Genomic DNA, 22,982 nt, shown 5'->3' with positions numbered 1-22,982 from the left:
GTCTCTTGCTGTCGACATGTCCCCCGTGTCCAGCTGCCCCGTCTCCTTCTGTTGCCGCTGTGCTGTTTGGGGTTTTGTTCTTTTTTCGTGTCTCTGCCCTTTCGGTGTGGTCGGCCCCGCCTTTTATTGGCCCACCGAGTCAGGCTGCTCCCACCGCTCGCTTCCTATTCAGACATTTTAGAGTTGACGGGCCAATGAGAAAGTGTGGCCAGACGATGACGTTAAACACACATGCCTGCCGTGGCGTCCATCAGCTTTCCCGAAGTTCTCGTGGGGTTCAAGCGCCAAGTGCGGCTCGTGGACGCCCAGGCATACGAATAACTCCGCAGTTCATGTGTCTTTAAACCTTCAAAGCAAAGCAGTTTAGACAAAAATAAAGAGGAGGCCTTAATAACACGAGAGACGACTTCTTATCTGTTCAAGGTGTGCACATCTTGTTGTCCCTCCATGACACACACGTCATGTGTCATACGTCACGCGTGAAACGTGAACGCTCAGAAGATGGCGGGCCATCCTTACGCCACAGAAGACGAGGCCAGTCAAGCAGCTCTGTGTTCCACTTGAACTTGGAAGTCGGAATTTTCAACAGGGATGCCCCCACAATTCAGATTTCCAACTTGGTCCGAGTTTGTCTGACCTCAGAACGTGACGTCAATCCAAAATGGCGCGCCTATTCCGACACTTTACGAAACAGGAACACGAGACCCCCAAGAAATTGTTAACAAGAAATTGTTAACCCCACTGGGTGGACATTTAAGGGACTTTTTTCTTTCCATCCTCTGTTAATGTTGTGTGTGTGTGGGTGGTCTCTCTCTCTCTCGTGTGTGATTCTCGGTGCCCACCTTGGCCCTTTCACCGCTGGGCATACATTTGCTTGTTCTGCTGGTCTGCGCGGGCGGGTGGGAGAGCAGCATCAGTCGTGGAAGGCGTGTTTGCTTCTCATTTTGTTTCTGCTGGCACAGACTCTAATCATGCCATGTCAGGATGGGGGCGGGGTCTGAAGGAGCAGCACATGCCAACCAGCACGAGAGAACCCGGAACAATGACACACACAACAATTTACTTTATACCCCAAAATCACACAAGGGGGGCTTCAATGGGTGTTAACAGGCCCTGTTTTTTGACAGCCCACCACCAGCCTTGGCTTCCTTAGAAGACAAGAAAAACTCCCCAAAAAAGGACCCCTTGTAGGGGGAGAGGGAAAAAAAAAAGTGGAAGAAAACTTGGAAAATACAATTCAGAGAGAGACCCCCGTCCAGGTAGACTGGATGTGCAATGGGTGTCGAAAAAAATGGGAGTAAATACACCGATACACAGAACAGAACACAAGTGACCCTCTTCACAAATGCTGATGGCCCACCTCAGAGGTAAATCATCATCGGACAAATGGCTTTATAAGGGGAAGGGGGGCTTGTGACCCAAAGATTCCAAAAATGGTTTAAAAGAAAAAACCAACCTGCTTTACACACCTTGCAGCAGCCCCCTTATCAGCCCCCCTTAAGATGCAGCACTTTAGCAACCATTCAGAAGTTTGAATCCTGTAACAGAGCAGGACGTCCTAACTTTCATTTGTAAAGTGACACCAGCTACTCGGTCCTTAGATCCGGTGGCAACAAAACCAGTAAAATCTGCGAGGGCTGTCCCAGCAGTGCCCACTCTCAGCCTCATCATCGCCAGTCCATTCGTACCCGCTGCACTAAAAGCGCCCGTCAGCAGCCCTAGAGCCGCACGTACTTCATAATTAGAGACATCAGGTGGACCGTTTCTCGTAAAGTACTTGGAAAAAGTAGTCGCCAGTCAGCGTCAGCCTCACCTCACACGTCACCATCAGAGAAATTCCACAGGACAGAGGAGGCACCAACACCAATCTGATATCCTGCGCTGAAGGAAAGTCCACCGTAATTAGGCTGTCAGACTGAAGTGCCGCATTCGACACCACTGACCACTCAAAAGTGACGTTGAGCTCACAGGCTCTGTGCTCACCTGGTTTACTTCTAATTTATCAAATCCATTCCAATACGTACAGAAATGTGCTGCCAGGACTCCACCATTACACACACAAGGTCAACATGGTGTCCCGCAGGGCTCAGGACTGGGACCTCTCATTAGAAAACATCTCGTTCATTTTCACAGGTGACACCCAGTTCTACTTTCTTTAAGGCCAAACAGTTTCTCCGATGTTGTCTTTAATTCGCTGTGTTAGTGAATTAAAGGAGTGGATGGATGAGAACGACGCGTCTTTACACACAAATAAGACGGACGGTTGGAGGGAGTGAATACTTTGTGACCACCTGGAATCACCTGTAGTTCTCCTGAATCGGCGCACAATCTCGGCGTTATCTTTGAGTCTAGCGCGTCATTTAAAGCGCACGGTACAAAGTTGTCCAAAATGTGTTTCTTCCAACTTAAATTACGGTGTTTTATAAATATGTGGGATTCTGAGAAATGAATTCCTGCATTTATCTGTAGTAGGATTGACAACTGCAATGCGGTGTTCACTGGCTGTTCAAACTGTTCTTTATTCAGCCGCCAGTTAATCCAAAATGCTGCTGCAAGAATTATTACAAGAACTAGAAAATACAAACACATCACTGCAGTTCTTAAATCCTTACACTGGCGCCCGGTTAAGTTTAGGGCAGATTTCAAAATCCTCCTTTTAACATATAAAGCAAGAGTTCCCAAAGTGGTCGATTTGAACTTTCTAGGGGTCGACAGTTTCAATAAAAAAATTTGGGTGTCGATGACAGCAAAAATAGACCCCGTTACTACTGCTGTTTGTTTGTTACTTGAAAATATCGATGATTCCAACAGGTACCTAATTAAGAAGTAAACTAATTCAAAAAAACACTTTTTGATAAAAACACTTTACATACCAAACTAGTGAACGAAAAGATAAAATGTGTCATTAAAAGAGTCGCACGTAAGAAGGCATGAAAACACAAACATGTCTGCGCATCGTCTTATCGAACGTATCAAAGCAGGTGTGGACATGAAAAACCGCGAGACGAGACGACGGATACTCGATAGCAGCAGAATCTATGAGTCGTGTACGGCGATGCTTTGATAAAACACTAGAAATTGGTTTGTTTGATGTGACGAGAACTTATTTGTGATTTGAACTTTGAATCTAATTATTTATTGAGGAGCAGTACTACGACAAAGAAAACCAGAGGACACGGTTTGTTTATCGAGTTTGAACAAAAATCTTCTGTTTCAAGTAAGTTTTTATCACAGGGGCTGTCGAAATTGTTTGTTAATAAAAGTTTTTATTTCTTCAGATAATAATGTGACGGAACCAAAAAAAAGAAATGCAGACAGAACAGCTTGGACTATTTGTACTTATTTTGAATTTACAGATTTATTTCATAAATGTCCAAAATGTAAAAAAAAGAAAAACTCGTATTTGCTTGCTTTAATTTTCGTTAGTGCGGGTTTCGATATTAAATGTTGTCATTTTCTGTAGTCCTTTGATCGTTTTCAATCATTAATTACAAGTGATTAAAATGAAAACTTTGATATCCAGTGAAATACTTAATATCGAGTGCTGTACAAATGTATTAATTTGAGTACGTAAAGTAAACGACTAGGGGGGTCGACGGTTTTCAAAGTTTTTGGTAAAGGGGTCTGCGGCTGAAAAAAAGTTTGGGAACTCTTGATGTAAAGCATTGAATGGCGGAGGTCCGGCTTACTGGTCTGAACTTATCACATCTGAGCGCACATTAAGATCTCAAGATGCCGGTTGGTCTGCTTAGGACTCCAAGGATTAATAAAATAACAGCAGGAGGTCGAGCGTTGGTGACTAAAGGGTGGCCACAGTTTGGCTGTGATATCAGCAGAAGGTGCAGGCTACTTGGATGAATCAAAAATTGGAACTCGATTTCGTACGCCTGGTGGTTCCGTGACTTATTTTTTATTTGCCGGCGTCATGTCGTCCAAGTCGGACTTCACAGGCTGTTCTAACACACAGAGGGGCTTTCAAGTAATCCACTCACGTTGGCACACGTGTGCAAATTGTTTCCAAGGCTTCATTTACTTGAATTGCTGCTGACCTGTAGGTTGTAACTCTTAGTTGCTCCCTGATGAAGGCCCACTTGTCATATTCTGACATTCCCTTCCTTTATTCATCCATCCATCCATTTTCCAACCCGCTGAATCCGAACACAGGGTCACGGGGGTCTCAGCATCTTGCTAAACTAAACTTTAAATTTCAACCTGGCAGTTGGCTGCTTACCCTTTTCGCCATTTTAGGTCACTCATTACATTTCAACTTCTTGCATTTGAAGAAAACCGGAGGAGCTCTAAAATACGAGACCAGTGGTGCACAATAAAATGAGCAGACAGAGCAGAGTCGTAAAACAGAAAACATGAACCAACACTATGAAGGCGCACTTAAACCGGCCAAGTCATTAATCTAAAAGTTTTATAATGAAACTGTCAGGTGGCAGGCCGGACAAGCTGTGGGGTGACAGCTGCGTCTGACTATGGCACCGGTGTCATGGGGGGCCCGAGCCACATGGGAGTTTCTTTGTACCACAATGTAAACGCAGCCCATCGTATTCACGCCACTTAAACGTGGCACCGGCGCCTGTAGTGGTGCATTTCATCGCAGTGCAGTTCGCTTGTGTCCTAATTAAAAACAAGGCAGCCAGTTGATCGACTGCTGCTCACTACGGCCTGCAATGTACATGTTGCTTTAAAATGCAAACTGGTGCCAAGTGGGTAAGAAGTGACAGGGCAAACGAGACCTGAGCCCAAAGAGGAAGGCATCCACAGGAGTGCAGCAGTGTGTTTCATATGGCGCTTTCATGGCACGCCACATAAACAGTAAGTGCATCTTTACATGAGACTTGTGGTGATCCAGAACTACAGAGACATGGAGCTCAAGCCGAAACCTGGACAACTTTAATGAGAGATGTGACCGAGATGTCACGACAGCTTAGCAGTCACCTCAAGAAACGAGTGACAAACAGATGGCATGGTCTCCTCTGGTTTGTCAAAAAATTCTTATGACACGCAAACAAAAGCAGTTTCTGTCAGATTCACAATCCTCCCTTCTCAGCTGCCAACAGAGGGCAGTCTTTCCATAATGGGGTTGTTAGTTGCCAATGGTGAGGTGACAAACAAAATGAAATGCCAGTTGAGCAGATGGCCACCTTGGAACTGTGAAGAAGGAGGAGGCAAAGACAAATGCTGCACTTAGTTACGAAAAGTCTCACTGAATGGCATGAAGGTGGCACACATGGTGACCTGTGTGATAGATACTAATTAATTAATTAATTATTAATTACTTTATTAATTGATGTTGGCACATTCAGAGCTCACCCTTTCTGTAGGCCCAACTCCAGCACAGTGACAAGCTGGCAGACCCCTAAGCCCTTATTGGAGTGTGTGCAGGAGCTCCAGGTAGCCATGCCAGCTGTGCAGGACAAGGGTCATCTTTTGAGTTGGCACCCCCAGATTTGCTTTGCAGATTGTCGCAATTCCAAACCCAATGTGCTAGAAAGTCTTTGTGTCTAAACTCAACCTGTCCAAGTATCATAACGGACAGGCTGACACATCAGGCAAATGTATGTCTGTCACCTAAAGGAGACAGTGGTCACCAAACTCTGAATCGCCTCTCAGTTTTGGGGACAGCCCTGTTGCTGTGGCTCACCCAGTACTGCCACACTGACTCTCCCACACCCATGAACCTCTGTGTCACCTGCACAGGTAAGCAGGAGCCCACACGCCTGTCACAATTGTACCTTTTAATCTCCTGATGCCCGTTTAGCAGTCTTTAGCTTCCCAGAAGCCGCACAATTCCTCTTCTAAATGGGTCTCACATCTCCCAGCTGGCAGGGTGCCACGTGTCACCCCATAATCAGGGCAGCTGCTCAGGTGAGGGGCCCTTATTGTCACGTGTGCTCTGCACTTTCTGTGTTTGTGGCCCTGACCGACTCCCTCCTCTCCCCTGGTTGCACGTCTCTGGCACAGCGTAGAGCAGCCCACACTCGGGGTCCGGCCTCTGCCACCGCTGCCCGCACTTTGTCCAGATCCCAATGCGAATGGAGGAGCGCATCGTGCTGCGTGAAAGGGCCATCGCGGGTGCGTCGCACCTGCCCGCACACCGCCGAGGAGCGAAGTTCCAGGCCGATCTCGTGGACCACCTTGCGCAGGTACTGCTGCGTCTCGTTCAGACTCTGGACCTCTGCAAAGGAGTTTGACACATCAGAGATGGAAGGCGCAGCTCGTCGGGACGTCACTTCTGCCAACTCTTTAATTTTATCTACTCGTACAAGTCTAGAGAGCCAACTTACCCAAAGTGAAATGAGGGGGGTCAAAGTGCACGCAGCGGATGCCAGTGATGAGGGGGGTGGTCTTGTGTGAGGGGCGCAGTAAACCGGCTACTGCCTGCTCGTAGGCCTCCTGGCTGTGCAGATCGATCCCGGCGTACCTGTGAGGTCCAAGTCAGACATGTTAGTTCTTCACCTTCACCTAGGGGTATCCTTACAATACCCCACCTGCTGTTCACCCACCTCATGCCAACTACTCCATCAGCAGTGAGCCCCTGCCAAACGGGCCAGTGGTCACTCAGGCAGTCCGGCTGCCATATGCTGGGCACTTCACACCTCAGGATCCCCACGCTGGCTGCCACCGTCCTGCTACCCCCAAACCTGTTTGTCTGTACATTTAGTTGTCCACTCTGTTGTACCCACCGCTGTATGGATTTGAGCCATAGAGACGGGCCAAAATGCTCTTCAAGGGATTGGCGGTCCTTACCAAATGGGCAGTACAGGCCCAGTGCCCAAGATGGCAATTCAAATAATTATTGAGTAAATGTCAAAAAGACACATGGCACTGCATCAACAAAATACACACAAAAGGGGAGGACTTGTGCCAACCAGGAGCGTCACTTACGTCAACAGAGCTTTCCGATGAGTTCCATCAATCATGGCGATGATCTTTTCAAGGCTGCACAGAGTGACATGATCTGCAATGTTCAAAGGGCGAGTATTCTTATCAATGAAATAAAGAGGTGGCACGTGCCCGTCTGCTATGGCCAAGTGGAAAACGGGGGCAGGCTACAGGGTCTCTTTACTTACCAAAAGTTGTCTTCTCCACCAGCCTGCCCGTGTCCGAGAAGTCATCAGTTGCTTTTCCAAACACCCCCTGGACGATGTACTCCTGCAGGGAAAGAACAGAGGAGCAGATGAGGAATCAAGAACACCACGGCGGAGCGGTCATCACGTTATGGTAAGGTGGGCTCCAGTCTAAGGCGGCCATGACAGGGCGAGGAGCTCCTGCCAGACCACGTTTGGCTTTGCACGTATGCCACTGGTGTCACCACGCAAAAACATTAAGGTAGTAAACTTAAAACTGGAATCCTCCCCGAAGTCGGACCATCACTCCTGTCAACCGAGTAAATCTGAGCCTCGTCCACATGTTTAGAATCGTCAAGGAGCAGAACTGTCCGCGCCAACGCGTGAAGGCCACACTCTAAAGGAGGATGAACGTGACGCAGAGGCCATCCAGCAGTCTGCAGTTACACACAGTAAGGCCCTTTAGTTGGGGGTCTCTCCCTGTGTCTTTCTCCCCATCCCAGTCCTGAATCTTCCTCTCCACTGGTGTGACATTTTTGGTCAGTTGGTTATTTTTGGACGTCAACAACTCTCAACACCACTGCGCCATCCTCTCCAACTTGTCCTCTACCCTGCTGCTGGTGCCCCCATCTCGCCATCAGCGCCACTCCACTCGACACCGTCCACCTATCAGCTTTGCTAAACGTCTCTAGTAGCACCTCATCGACCGAGTGTGTGCCACCCCACCTCAACGGTAGTGCCACACTCGCTACAAGGCCGACTTGACGTGGTGCGCTCATGTTAAGTTCTGTACCTGGCGCACTGCTTTGTCGTTTGGTTTGAAACTGGACGGACTTCCGACTGCCAGAGTTAAGCTCGGCTTTGGAGTGACATCTTCGATGTCTCCGATGTCACTTTTATTATTCACACTGTGATAAGACGCTATATAGCGCCTGACCCGACACAGATTGGACACGGGAGGCACGTGTAAAAGAAAAAGACTGGAGGGCACGTCTTCCCCGTACTCCTCCCAGCCACAACACAGTCCCAGACACCATTACAGCACAAGCACCCTTCTCTTCCTTGGCACCACCACTCCTCCCTCGCACCCTTGTCCTCCTCCACCCGACTCTGGCTCCCTTTTATAGGTCACCTGGAAGTGCTCCAGAGGTGTTTGATCTCCAAGATCCGCACCACTTCCAGGTGTGATGAATTTGTTGCCCACACGGGCTCAGGAGTCCCAAACACAGCACCCCCTGGCGTTACCTGCGGGACCCAACAGGGCTGCCCCCAACTCCAATTCCCAGGGAGCCCTGTGGGAAACCGAGGCACTACACCAGCTCAGGGGCAGCCATCTAGCGTCCAGGGGGAGGTATTGCACTGTCCAGGGCTGCTCCCCCTAAATACAGTGTGCAGGGGCGTCCCGGTTGGGTATGGACGCCAGCCGCCTGTCACAACACCCAAGGTCACTAATGGCTCTTCCCCCCCCAAAGGCTGTGTAACTGTGGCAAAGGGCAACAAGCCATTCAAACTCCACCACCATTTATGTCTGTGGCGCATCGTCACAAAGCCTCCCTGCGTGGAGTTTGCTTGTTCTCTCCGTGTCTGCCTGGGTTTCCTTCCACAGTCCAAAGACATGCCAGTTGGGTGTATTGGCGACCCTAAATTGTCCCTAGTGTGTGCCCTGCGATGGCCTGGCACCCTGCCCGGGGTTTGTTTCCTGCCTTGCGCCCTATGTTGGCTGGGATTGGCTCCAGCAGACCCCTGTGACCCTGTAGTTAGGATATAGCGGGTTGGATCATGGCTGGATCTTCACAAACAGGCTGGAGCTCAAAGTGCTTTACAAGATGACAAAGAAAAGAAGATGAGGACACATCTGGAGTCGAGATTACTATTCCTGAGCAGTCTGTAGAGAATCTGGAAAGACCCCCATAGCTAATGACAAACTGATCAGAAGAATGTCACCCAATGAATCTGATCTGCAGGGCCATCCATGTGGCATGATGATGCCCACGTGCTGTTTAGAGATGTGCTGCTCCCTCCACCTCGACGCCCAGCACAGGTCCAGTTTCTTCCTGTTAACCTTGGAGTTTTCTGCCAGCACTGGCCTTGACTGACCATCTCGATGCACACTGGCACGACACCCGAGGCCCTGCTGGTGGTGGCGGTGACGGTGGTGGTATCTGAGGACGGCTTTGGTACTTTTGTGTGTATAGAAAAGTCAACTCTTAAAGTTGATGATTTGCACAAATTTACTCCAAGAGAATCGGGACGCATGTATGAGAACAAGCATTAGATGTCTTAAAGCACGTTAGTACAGCAAGGGTTAACTCATAAAAAGGCCTGGGCCTGTGTTTTTATTATTTATTATTTTACAAGATGGAAAAGTACCGATATTTCATGAGTCGAGGTCAAGCGTGAAGAAGAAAGACAGGACTAGAGATAATGGTGGCAGGAATTGGACGGGTTCAAGGAGAGAAGGCCTGTCAGGTGGCCATTAAGGAGAAGTTGAACGTCGTAAAGAATTCAAACACGCTGGCGCGATACACAGGCACAGAGAAGGTTAGAGATAATGGAAGTAGGAAAATTCAAAAGTCTCAAAAAACTGATAGTAAAGATCACATTAGCGCAAACAAACGGAAATAATTACTTTGTGAAATAATGGAACGGCGAAAAGAGATCGGATAGTGTTTGAGAATATCTGGGGTGTGGCAGAGCAGGGCCGAGGCTACAACAAAATATGGCCAGATTTTAATCAGGCTTGGAGATATCAGAAGAACTAAGAAGAGCAAAAACCAAAGTAACGGGAACGTGGAGTCAGACAGGAGTGTCAAATCTACTTTTTGAAAAGTCAGGTTTGTCCATCACTGGTGGCTCAAGTCATCTGAACGGAGTCTGTAGGTGGGCCGTATAGTAAACCTCGACTCTGCTGCCTGCCCTGAGACTCCGAGTGCCTTCTTTGTGGCTGAGGGGGTCCGTGCTGCCTAATCTACAGTTAGGTCCATTAATATTTGGACAGAGACGACTTTGTTCTCATTTTAGTTCTGTACATTACCACAATGAATTTGAAATGAAACAACTCAGATGACGTTGAAGTGCAGACTTTCAGCTTTAATTCAGTGGGTTGAACAAAACGATTACATAAAAATGTGAGGCAACTAAAGCATTTTATGAACACAATCCCTTCATTTCAGGGGCTCACAAGTAATTGGACAAATTAAATAACTGGAAATCAAATGTTCATTTCTAATAATGCCAGCCTGAAGTCCTGAACTCCTGGACATCACCAGATGCTGGGTTTCCTCCTTTTTAATGCTCTGCCAGGCCTTTACTTTCAGTTACTGTTGGTTTGTGAGCCTTTCTGTCTGAAGTTTAGTCTTCAACGAGTGAAATTCACGCTCAGTTGGGTTAAGATCAGGTGACTGACTTTTCCACTTCTTTGCTTTAATAAACTCCTGGGTTGCTTTGGCTGTATGTTTTGGGTCCTTGTCCAGCTGTATCATGAATCAATTTGACGTCATTTAGCTGATTTGAGCAGACAGTACGTCTCTGAACACCTCAGAATTCATTCGGCTGCTTCTGTCCTGTGTCACCTCATCAATAAACACGAGTGTCCCAGTGCCACTTGCAGCCATCACACTGCCTGACTCCACCGTGTTTTACAGATGATGTGCTGTGCTTTGGATAATGAGCTGTTCCACGCCTTCTCCATCCTTTCTTCTTGCCATCATTCTGGTGGAGGTTCATCTTGGTTTCATCTGTTTTTCCACAACTCTGCTGGCTGTTTTAGATGTTCTTTAGCAAAGTCCAATCTAGCCTTTCTATTCTTGAGGCTTATGAGTGGCTGGCACCTTGCAGTGCACCCTCTGGATTTCCTGTCATGCAGTCTTCTCTTTATGGTAGACTTGGATATCGATACGCCGACCAAGCCCTGGAGAGTGTCGTTCACTTGGGGTTTCTCATTAGCATGGAAATGATTCTGAGATCTTCCACCACTGTTGTCTTCTGTGGACGTCCAGGTCTCTTTACATTGCCGAGTTCACCAGTGCTTGCTTTCTTTCTTACGATGTACCAAACTGTAGATTTTGCCACTCGTAATATTGTAGCAATTTCTCGGATGGATTTTTTCTGTTTTCTCAGCTTAAGGATGGCTTCTGTCACCTGCATGGAGAGCTCCTTTGACCGCATGTTGTCTGTTCACAGCAAAATCTTCAACGTGAAGCAGCACACCTCAGATCAACTCCAGGCCTTTTACCTGCTTAACTGATAAGACATCATGACGGACTTGAACACACCTGGCCATGAAATAGCCTTTGAGTCAATTGTCCAATTACTTGTGAGCCCCTGAAATGACGGGATTGTGTTCATAAATGTTTTAGTTGCCTCACATTTTTATGTAATCGTTTTGTTCAACCCACTGAATTAAAGCTGAAAGTCTGCACTTCAACGTCATCTGAGTTGTTTCATTTCAAATTCATTGTGGTGACGTACAGAACTAAAATGAGAACAAAGTCGTCTCTGTCCAAATATTTATGGACCTAACTGTATAAACCACCGCTAGAGGTGCGGAGAAGAATGGCAATCCTGAGGTCTGAGCTATGAGGAAAGACTGGAGAAGTCGATCCTTTTCAGTTTAAGCAAACGCAGACACAGAGGTGACAACTAAATTACTGTGAGGGGAAATTAGCAGAGTGGACCCCAGTTGTAACTTTAACTTAGGGTCTTCAACAAGAATACGGGCACACAGTTGGAAACATGTCAAGGGAAAAAACTCACCCCAACATTAGATGGTTTCTCTTTCCACGTGGATTAAGTGCTGGACGCTAGGACTGTGGGGACCTTCACAACTCGACTTGATGGTATTTTGAAGAGGAGGACTGATGGCTCTGCTGTTTAAAGCCGCTGCCTTTGATTGGATAATATCCATCTGATCGGCCAATCAGGCTGTGTCCTGCTCTCCTGGATGTTGTCTCCCTGCTTTACCAGTTGATGGCACTACAGTAACGTGTACAGATGTCAGAGCGGCGCACAGGGGGCACACTCACCTTTGACAGATGCTGGCTCTTCAGCCTCTGCAGCAGCTGGTTTCCACTTCCCACGCCCAGTACTGCCAAAAAGAAAAGTACAAAATCACAGCAGTGAAAAGACAAAGTGACATTCTGTGAATTCAACAAACTACACCACCCAACGGCCACTTCCCATCCGTCACAATGGGGACGATTTAAGATGGCAGCGACAGAAGGCCATGTAGTGCGTCCTCACCCGTCGGCACCTCCCCATCCTGCCATTGTTTCCGTGACATCAACACTCCTCTTTACAGAGCAGCACATTTGTGAGAGCCTTTAATCCGAGTAAAGTCACTCAAATGCTTTTGCCACCATTTGTTTGCATGCCCGTCACCATGCAAATGCTGTCTGCCATGATGGAGTGTGTAACGCATTCAGAACCGCGGCTGTGGAGTCAGAAGCAGTTACTGGAGCATGGAAAGGCGCTATATAAATAAAATGTCTGATTTTGATCATCACTGGAGTTTGAGCCAATAAAAATGTGCCAACTCGACTCCCACTAAATGTACATTGTGACGTAATGTGTTCATTACCAATTTCAGATATGCTGATTCGATTAAACTTCAACAGTTTTGATAAAAGCAGCTTCTCTTTCAATTCTGTAAGTTTAGTCTTATGCTTCATGTTTGTAAGCCTCAACAACACGGCTACAAGCCTTTAAACCTCAATTTTAACAGGTCAGAATTCTAAAAAGTAGCCCGATGGTTCACCCTGGCAGTGATGAAATGTCCTTGTAGGCTTTCAATCAACACACTAAATAAAAAAAACATCTTGGGACGAGACGAGGCTTTAGAGAACGAGATGTGATCTTTGGACGAGAGACACTTTCACGTCCCGTGAGACGGTCACTTTAGCAAGTCACGCCCTACTTGTCTGTGTTACCTGCATTGTTATCACTCTTTAATTTAATATTGTTCTTTATCAGTATGCTGCAGCTGGTGTGTGAATTTCGCCTTGGGATTAATAAAGTATCCATCTGTCTGTCTGTCTGTCTGTACTTACTGCCATTTTCAAACAAGACCCCGGGAATCTAACCTCTCAGTTGTTGGAATACTTTCGGCAGACATCCTTCCTGTGCTCTCAGCTCTTAAAAATGTTATACATTCTAGAGGACACGTCAACGACTAAGCAAAGAAGAAAGAGCAGCGCATCCAAAAGAGACCCCAAAGCATTGGAGAGAAAAGAATGCAAAAAAGAACAAAAATAACCTTTGTGCAAAATCGGAAAATAAGGAAAGTAATCATCAGCCCGTCCCATGAGACAAGGCTTTGTGCCAAGAGATTTAACCAGGCCTGAGGCGAGAAAAAGACAAAGTAGAACATCGTAAAGAATTCAAAAATGTTGGCACGATACACAGGCAGAGCAGGTTAGAGATAATGGAAGTAGGAAAATTCAAAAGTCTCAAAAAACTGATAGTAAAGATCACATTAGTGCAAACAAACGGAAATTATTACTTTGTGAAATAACAGAACAGCGAAAAGAGATCGGATAGTGTTTGAGAATATCTGGGGTGTGGCATAGCAGGGCCGCGGCGATCGATCGATAGATAGATAGATATGTGAAAGGCGCTATATAATAGATAGACAGGAAAGGCACTATATAATAGATAGACGTGAAAGGCACTATATAATAGGTAGATAGATATGAAAGGCACTACATAATAGATAGATATGAAAGGCACTATATAATAGATAGATAGATAGATAGATACTTTATTAATCCCAAGGGGAAATTCACAAATATGGCCAGGTTGTAAATCCATAAAGCCGTGTCTCTCTCCATGGGCGCGACTGCGGGGAGTTAATGAGGTAACTGGGGTGAGTCGCACCTGCACGTGTGGGTGCCATCGTTCTCAATTGCTTCATTGGCTTCCTGCAGCCGTGAAATAGTGCCCAAGGCATGTGATTAAGGCGCTGCGCCCACAGACAGGTGTGTATACACAGTCATATGAAAAAGTATGGGAACCCCTCTTAATTCTTAAGGTTTTCGTTTCTCATTGGCTGAGCTTTCAAAGTAGCAACTTCCTTTTAATATGCGACATGCCTTATGGACACAGTAGGATTTCAGCAGGGACATTAAATTTATCGGATTAACAGAAAATATGCCATATGCATCATAACAAAATCAGACAGGCACCCCAACAGAGATGTGACATCAATACTCAGCTGAGCCTCCTTTTGCTCCTTTGAGCCTCCAGACGCTGTCCTCCTATAGCCTGTGATGAGTGTCTGGATTCTGGAGGGAGGTATTTCTGACCCCATTCTTCATACCAAATCTCTCCAGTTCAGTTCAATTTAATGGACAGCCTGCTTCAAATCATCCCATAGATTTTCAATGATCTTCAAGGCAGCGGACTGTGACGGCCATTCCTGAACATTTTACTTCTCCCTCTGCATGAATGGCTTTGTGTTTTGGCTCATTGCCTTGTTGGAATATCCAACCCAACCCTGCTTAACTTCAACTTTGTGACTGAGTCTTGAACATTATCCTGAAGAATTTGTAGATATTGGGTTGAATTCATGCGACCCTCGACTTTAACAAGGGCCCCAGTCCCAGAACGAGCCACACGGCCCAACAGCATGATGGGACCTCCACCAAATCTGACAGGAGGTAGCAGGTGTTTGTCTTGGACTGCGCTGTTCTTCTTCCGCCATGCAAAGCGCTTTTTGTTCTGACCAAATAACTCAATGTTTATCTCATCAGTCCAAAGCACTTTGTTCCCAAATTAATCTGACTTGTCTAAATGAGCATTTGATACAACAAGCGACTCTGTTTGTGGTGCGAGTGCAGAAAGGGCTTCTCTCTCATCACCCTGCCATACAGATGTGCTGAATTGTAGAACGATGTACAGATACACCATCTGCAGCAAGATGTTCTTGAGGTCTTTGGAGGTGATCTGTGGTTGTCTGTCACCATTCTCACAATCCTGCTCATATGCCACTCCTGTATTTTTCTTGGCCTGCCAGACCTGCTTTGTTGGTTTATCATCAACTGTGCCTGTGGCCTTCCATTTCCTGATTCCATTCCTTACAGTTGACACTGACAGTTTAAACCTCTGAGATGGCTTTTTGTAGCCTTCCCCTAAACCAGGAGACTCAACAATCTTTGTTTTCAGATCTTTGGAGAGTTGCTTTGAGGATCCCATGCTGTCTGTCACTCTTCAGAGGAGAGTCAAAGGGAAGGAAGCACAACTTATGATTGACCACCTTAAATACCTTTGACCACTCATGATGGACACTCCTGTCTATGAAGTTCAAGGCTTGACGAGTTCATCATACCAAGTAGACAGCATTGAGCAGTGACAGCCATTCAAATCAGCACAATGACAAGGGGACCCACATTTGCACATTTGATTTAATTTCATAAAACTAAAATACGGCGTCACTAAAAATCTTTGTTCGGAAAACACCGCAGTACTCCTAGGAAATGACAGACACACCACTGTGATCTTTGTAGTTCAAAGGAGAGTCAATTATTATGCAGGCTGAGAGGGGGTCCCAAACTTTTCATATGACACTCTATATACGGGCCGACACAGAGGGATAGGGAACATAAAAGAGAGACGGGAAAGAACGGGACAGATGATGGAGGGCAGTCAGACAGAGACGATCAGCCCACCTGTAAGGAGAAGGCAGCTTGACATGAGGCTCCAGAAGGGAGGGCATGCTGAAGCGCTCTGGGGGTCTGGTTGGTTCACCGCACTGACTAAACATGTAGAGTAGGGTGAGTGGGACACAAGACCTCCCGATGGATCCGAGGAGCGACTGCGTGAGCACAAAGGAAGATGGGAGGTGTGCCAACCTCAGACGGTTAGGCTGCGCAGTGTGACGGCAGCCAAGACAGGTGTTGGCAGAAATGAGTTTGTGCTGCAGAGGCTCTGCCAGCGACGCCTGTGATGGGTGAGCCAGGATTTTAACCTCTAGTTTAACGGATTTATTGATTTTATCTCCACATTTCACTGATTTTATGGATTTGGTTTTCTTTCAACACGGCACAATGGACATTTTTGGATTTACTTTCGTGTTGGATTGTTTTTTTTTAACAAAAGCACCTGAGCATTTTACAGCACCCCCTGGCGTCAATCAGATTTGTCAGCTCATCTCGGTCATAACTACTGACGGTGTTGGTTCAGCAGACTGCCATGTGGGAAGAGGGAGTCTGTAGGGGACTGGCATCGTCACATGGGGGAGAAGGGAAACAAGGCAGAGTGACGATGTGGCTGATGCTCCATGCTGCCATCTGCTGTTCGGGAGCCCTTGAACCCTACACCATCGGTAACGTTAATGATGAGCTAGACAGTGAGGCAACTACATAGCAAGGGGATGATGTACAAATGTGCAAAGGTGCTTTTATTTAAAACAGTCCACAAAACAAAAGAGTGTTCAAATAAATAGTGCAGCGATTCAAAGGTCCAATAAATAAATAATCCATAAAAGAAATGTGGAGGTTTAAAAATCATTCCAAAAACAATCCTTTAAAACCGAAGTTAAAACGTTGCTGGAAGCAGTCCTTTAAAACAATGACAAGCCCGGTGCTTCTTTTACACTAGTGTCTCACCTGCTTCTCCCATTTGGGCCCTGCAGCAGGCCTGACACTCATCCCAAGGCCCAAGACTTGGTTTTCACCCAACGGCCAGGACGCACACGCTGGGGAATCCACCACCAAAGCCTCCCGACGCCAGTCGCCCTTCACTGGTCAGTCCCGCTACTCGACCACTACTACAACTCCCAGGTGTTGGCCTAACACAGCTGCCTGCGAGCCTTCACTCACGACGACTCTCTCTCTCTCTCTCTCTCGCGTCCTGCTTTCTCCAGCCACCTCCACCTTTTCATCCTCTTTCCTTGTTCTACCTTCCTCTCGTTCATTCTCTTTCTTTCCGTGTTTTACCCTTTTAGCCGACTCGCGCTTCTATATATCGAGAGGGCATGGCAGCTGCAGCAGATTAGCAGCCCCAGGAACAATCACAGATGCAGGCAGTCACTCACCTGTGCACTTAGGTGAGAAACGCCCACAACGCAGATCGCCCCGAGAACTGCTTCAGCTACACAACTACCAGGCCCCGTCGCTAAGCTGCGAGCGCCGATTATTTATCTAAAACAGGCCTTTGCTGAGAGAGACAAACGGACAGCTGCTGTACAGGCTTTTAAACGTTCGAAGCGCCGCACGAGATGCAGACCACAGCGCGGCAGCAGCTGATCGAGCAAAGAGGAGGTAAAAAAATAAAAACAGCATTTGTGTCCCATTGTATCAGCGTGTAAGAGGGGCATCGGAGGAGCAAGTGTATCTCTGTGGGGTGTGTTCAGCCCCCCTCTTCACAACAGCGCGTAGCACTGGCGGCTAGGGGTTGGCAAGCGAAGCAAGCAGGGGGCAAAGCCCCCTAGTTCATCTAATTACAGTGGTGTGAAAAACTATTTGCCCCCTTCCTGATTTCTTATTCTTTATCCTGTTTGTCACACAAAATGTTTCTGATCATCAAACACATGTAACCATTAGTCAAATATAACACAAGTAAACACAAAATGCAGTTTTTAAATGATGGTTTTTATTATTTAGGGAGAAAAAAAAATCCAAACCTACATGGCCCTGTGTGAAAAAGTAATTGCCCCCTGAACCTAATAACTGGTTGGGCCACCCTTAGCAGCAATAACTGCAATCAAGAGTTTGCGATAACTTGCAATGAGTCTTTTACGGCGCTCTGGAGGAATTTTGGCCCACTCATCTTTGCAGAATTGTTGTAATTCAGCTTTATTTGAGGGTTTTCTAGCATGAACCGCCTTTTTAAGGTCATGCCATATCATCTCAATTGGATTCAGGTCAGGACTTTGACTAGGCCACTCCAAAGTCTTCATTTTGTTTTTCTTCAGCCATTCAGAGGTGGATTTGCTGGTGTGTTTTGGGTCATTGTCCTGTTGCAGCACCCAAGATCGCTTCAGCTTGAGTTGACGAACAGATGGCCGGACATTCTCCTTCAGGATTTTTTGGTAGACAGTAGAATTCATGGTTCCATCTATCACAGCAAGCCTTCCAGGTCCTGAAGCAGCAAAACAACCCCAGACCATCACACTACCACCACCATATTTCACTGTTGGTATGATGTTCTTTTTCTGAAATGCTGTGTTCCTTTTACGCCAGATGTAACGGGACATTTGCCTTCCAAAAAGTTCAACTTTTGTCTCATCAGTCCACAAGGTATTTTCCCAAAAGTCTTGGCAATCATTGAGATGTTTCTTAGCAAAATTGAGACGAGCCCTAATGTTCTTTTTGCTTAACAGTGGTTTGCGTCTTGGAAATCTGCCATGCAGGCCGTTTTGCCCAGTCTCTTTCTTATGGTGGAGTCGTGAACACTGACCTTAATTGAGGCAAGTGAGGCCTGCAGTTCTTTAGACGTTGTCCTGGGGTCTTTTGTGACCTCTCGGATGAGTCGTCTCTGCGCTCTTGGGGTAATTTTGGTCGGCCGGCCACTCCTGGGAAGGTTCACCACTGTTCCATGTTTTTGCCATTTGTGGATAATGGCTCTCACTGTGGTTCGCTGGAGTCCCAAAGCTTTAGAAATGGCTTTATAATCTTTACCAGACTGATAGATCTCAATGACTTCTGTTCTCATTTGTTCCTGAATTTCTTTGGATCTTGGCATGATGTCTAGCTTTTGAGGTGCTTTTGGTCTACTTCTCTGTGTCAGGCAGCTCCTATTGAAGTGATTTCTTGATTGAAACAGGTGTGGCAGTAATCAGGAAATTGAACTCAGGTGTGATACACCACAGGTAGGTGATTTTTGAACAAGGGGGCAATTACTTTTTCACACAGGGCCATGTAGGTTTGGATTTTATTTTCTCACTAAATAATAAAAACCATCATTTAAAAACTGCATTTTGTGTTTACTTGGGTTATATTTGACTAATGGTTAAATGTGTTTGATGATCAGAAACATTTTGTGTGACAAACAGGATAAAGAATAAGAAATCAGGAAGGGGGCAAATAGTTTTTCACACCACTGTATAAAGTGATGAGTCGGAGTTGAAGGTTTTTTGTGCCAACTCCACAGTCCTGCTTGGCACACAAAATGGCACAGACCTCTCAACCCACCCCTCCTTCTCAAATGTATGGACTCACAGTTATCATTTGCATCAGTAAATAAACATAAAATGCTAACATTCAATTATTTGTGGACTAATGGGGCCAGAGCCTGATCTGGAAATTGAAAACAGCTGAGGTGGCACCAACCTGGTAGGCACATAATTAAAGCGCAGCCCCTGCAAGTCCAGCTATTGATAATCCTGCAGGACACGGAACACGCTGATCAGAATTCATAAGCCAGTTCTTACTGCTTGTACAAAATGGCCGGAGAGGATACTGACGCTCACGTCCGGCCTTTTGTAGCATTTTACTTTAAGACTGGAGGTCAGCGTGCAGCACTAGTTGTACAATAAAAGTGACCTGCTGCAAATAAGAGGTGTGCCTCCAAAGGAACTGCAGTTGGTGATTTGCATTACTATTTGGATATTCAGCCCGGGGTGACGAGGCACACGTCACTTCACCTAAATGTACAGTGCAACCTGCACCACGTGCCACTCTATCCACCCTGAACTGAAAGGCGTTGTTTAAAAATGAACCTTCCGGTTTTGAAAGTGTGAAGAACGTGCAGTTCGTTTCAGGGTCACCGCGATGGCAGATGAACTATGAAGTTTTGGTTCTTATTACGTCATCGACTGACAACGTGACCCCTCCGAGTACAGAACGGTATGACTGTACTGATGTGGAGTCACACGCACGTACATCCTTAGTGTCCTATTCTTTGTCATTTACACTGTCAAGATGGATCAATTGTTAAGTTCACTTCCAGCGTTTGGATTCTTTACACTCCGTACCCGGAGACCAGTGCTCCTGTAGTTGTGTGTGTGGCAGCGACCTGAAAACCCAAGGGTGAGTTTGGGTAGAAAGAAGGGTCAAAAATATGGAAGGATAAGAAAACCAAAGACAGACTTACTGAGAACTCCTGAAGAAGGCAAATCCAAGTGAGCACCAACTCCCACCTTCAAGTGTGGAAATGGGGGGCCTTTCACTGAAAGTAAGAAAGAAATAAATAAATAAATAAATAACGGAATGTACATAAACACCGAGTGCTCTACTGGTGCAGCTCAATAAATTAGAATATCAGCGAAAAGTTCATTTATTTCAGTAATTCAATTCAAAAAGTGAAACTCCTTTATTATTCTATTGATTCATTACACACAGAGTGAGACGTTTAAAGCGTTTTTGTTTCATTTTGCTGATTGTGGCCTACAGATAATGAAACTCAAAATTCAGTATCTCAGAAAATTAGAATTACAAAAGACCAATAAAAAAGGATTTTTAATACAGAAATGCCGGCCTGCTGAACAGTCTGTCCATGTAGGCACTCAATACTCGGTCGGGGCTCCTTTGGCATGAATGACTGCATCAATGCGGCGTGGCATGGAGGTGACCAGCCTGTGGCACTGCTCAGGTGTTATGGAAGCCCAGGATGTTTCAGCTCGTCTGCATTGTCGGCTCTTCTGTCTCTCATCTTCCTCAAAGATTCTCTATGGTGGGGTTTAGGTCAGGTGAGTTTGCTGGCCAATGAAGCTCAGTGATACACACCACGGCCATTAAACCAGGTAATGGTACTTGTGGTAGGGTGGGCAGGTGCCAAGTCCTGCTGCGAAATGAAATCAGCATCTCCATAAAGCAGAAGAAAGCACATGAAGTGCTCTGAAATGTCCTGCGTTGACTTTGGACTTGATAAATAAAACACAGGGGAGCAACACCAGTAGGTGACATGGCTCCCCAAATCATCACCGACTCTGGAAACTCCACACTGGACCTCAAGCAACTTTCTGTGTCTCTCCATACGTCCTCCAGACACATTAAAGAGGACTTTGGACCTCTGAGCTGTTAACAGTCCAGTCCGTTTTCTCCTTAGCCCAGGTAAGACACTTCTGAGGTGGTCTCTGGTTGACACAAGGAGGGCAGTGACAGTTGTAGCCCACGTCCCCGATACACATCTGTCTGTGTGTGGTGGCTCTTGAAGCACCGACTCCAGCCGCAGTCCACTCCTTATCAATCCCCCCCAAATTCTTCACAGTCCCCTCAAGGCTGCGCTTATCCCTGTTGCTTGTGCCCCTTTTACTGCTGCCCCATTTCTCAACTAAATCTCTACCATTAATGTGCTTGGGCACAGCACTCTGAACAGCCAGCGTCTTTAGCAGTGACTTTTAGTGGCTTGTGGAGGGTCTCAATGACCGCCAAGTCAGCAGTCTGATTGTGTGGCCTACTGAACCAAACTCAGGACCCCTTTGCAGGTGTTTTGGGTTCATTAGCTGAGTAGAGTGGGACACCAGGAGCCTACAATAGTGTACTTGTTCACAATATTCCAATTTTCTGAGATACTGAGGTTTTCATTACCTGTATACCACGATCAGCAAAATGAAAAGAAATAAACGCTTGAAATATATCACTGTGTGTAATGAATTGATATAACATTTGAGTTTCACTTTCTGAATTCTTCTTTCGGCTGCTCCCATTAGGGGTCGCCACAGCGGATCATCTCCTTCCATATCTTTCTGTCCTCGTCATCTTGCTCTGTCACCTGCATGTCCTCTCTCACCACATCCATAAACCTCCTCCTCCTCTTCTTAGGCCTTCCTCTTCTCCTCTTGCCTAGCAGCTCCATCCTTAGTGCCCTTCTCCCAATATACTCAGCATACTTACTTTTTAAATTGAATTACTGAAATCAATGACCTTCTCGATGATATTCTAATTTATTGAGCTACGCCTGTATATTGAGGTTCTTCTGGTACACACATCAGATGACAGGAGGCAAGTTCCCTTACTTGTGACTCTGGTGCCATTTTCTTTTTTTTTGTCACACTTACCCAGCGGGTGTTCAGCCAGCACGGGCACGTTGGTGGCCGTCAGGGTCAGTTCAGAGGGGTCCTGCCCTTCACCCGAACCCAGCAGGAATCGGACCTGCTCTGGCTGTGGTGGTCGATCTAAGCTTCGGAGATCTGAAGAGAACACAAAAGCAAAGTTAGCCAATGCACTTCAACGTGTAATACACTCGCAGTCGCCACCGACATTTCGAGAAAGAGAAAACTGCGTAAGTTGTGCTCAAGTGATGAGAGGGAGATATTATGGGGTTACCACTTTTAATACAAAAAAATAAGGGACGCATACTTCAGCGGGGCCAAGCGCAATTTCATTCTCAAATACGGGACGATTCCGTATTTTAAAAGACGGGTGGCAACCCTAGGAGATATGGAGGAGCTCAGCGGACATTACACGCAAGTCTCACCCTGTATAAGCCGCGTCTCAATCGTGTCTCGAACTCGTTTCCAGTGTACGCCAGGAGGCTTGTACACCGCAAAGAGCCCCTGCAGCTCCCGGTACGCCCGTCTCATGGCTCGCGTAACAACAGCGGCGCCTCACGTGGGGTGTCAGCCTTTCGCGGTCCCGTCGCTACTGATGACGTTTCAAAGTCGAACGTTGTGAGCCTGCGCATTTTTCCAGCGGTGTTTTCTGCACATGCGCCAGTTGTAAAACTTTAAGGACTACGTTTCCCAGATGCCTTTGGGAGAATTCCGACAGTAAAAGCGCCTAAAAAAACACGACGCACCGTTCACGTAGACACCCACACAAGTAATTCACTATTTAACTGAATGAATTCTGCCAAGTCAGCACCTTTGAAGGTTTTACTGACCTCTATCTCTGTTTAATCCATTCTTCCTTCTCTGTCCATATTGCCTGATCTTAGGTCATCAAGTCCTTATTTCAGCGTTTCTTAACCATAATGTATTTGCGACCCGAGTTTTCATAACAGTTTTAATCGCGCCCCCCAACATTT

General features: G+C 46.4%; 1 protein-coding gene across 1 annotated transcript; it reads right to left on the bottom strand.

Annotated features, from left to right (window-relative positions):
* Positions 1-3,415: 3,415 nt before the first annotated feature.
* On the bottom strand, positions 3,416-22,603 carry trub2 (TruB pseudouridine (psi) synthase family member 2). Its single transcript, XM_039775522.1, has 8 exons — positions 22,434-22,603; positions 22,015-22,146; positions 20,109-20,183; positions 12,104-12,165; positions 7,083-7,164; positions 6,898-6,970; positions 6,297-6,433; positions 3,416-6,187 (listed from the first exon to the last, which is right to left on the bottom strand). Exons 1-8 carry the CDS (start codon positions 22,537-22,539, stop codon positions 5,895-5,897), a joined length of 960 nt encoding a protein of 319 aa, XP_039631456.1. The 5' UTR covers positions 22,540-22,603; the 3' UTR covers positions 3,416-5,894.
* Between the last annotated feature and the right edge of the window lie 379 nt (positions 22,604-22,982).

This window comes from Polypterus senegalus, chromosome 13 (genome assembly GCF_016835505.1).
Source record: "Polypterus senegalus isolate Bchr_013 chromosome 13, ASM1683550v1, whole genome shotgun sequence".
NCBI classification, from domain to species: Eukaryota; Metazoa; Chordata; class Cladistia; order Polypteriformes; family Polypteridae; genus Polypterus; species Polypterus senegalus.
The sequence above is the reverse complement of the archived record's forward strand: the minus strand, read 5'-3'. Positions and strand labels throughout refer to the sequence as shown.

Bases quoted from the DNA above. Each gene is read 5' to 3' on its own strand.
- trub2 (XM_039775522.1), bottom strand. From the start codon at position 22,539: ATGAGACGGGCGTACCGGGAGCTGCAGGGGCTCTTTGCGGTGTACAAG. The intron at 7,165-12,103 runs GTGAGTGTGCCC...CTTTCCCTGCAG, and splicing joins AGAGCCAGCATCTGTCAAAG to GAGTACATCGTCCAGGGGGT. The intron at 6,971-7,082 runs GTAAGTAAAGAG...TGAACATTGCAG, and splicing joins GGTGGAGAAGACAACTTTTG to ATCATGTCACTCTGTGCAGC.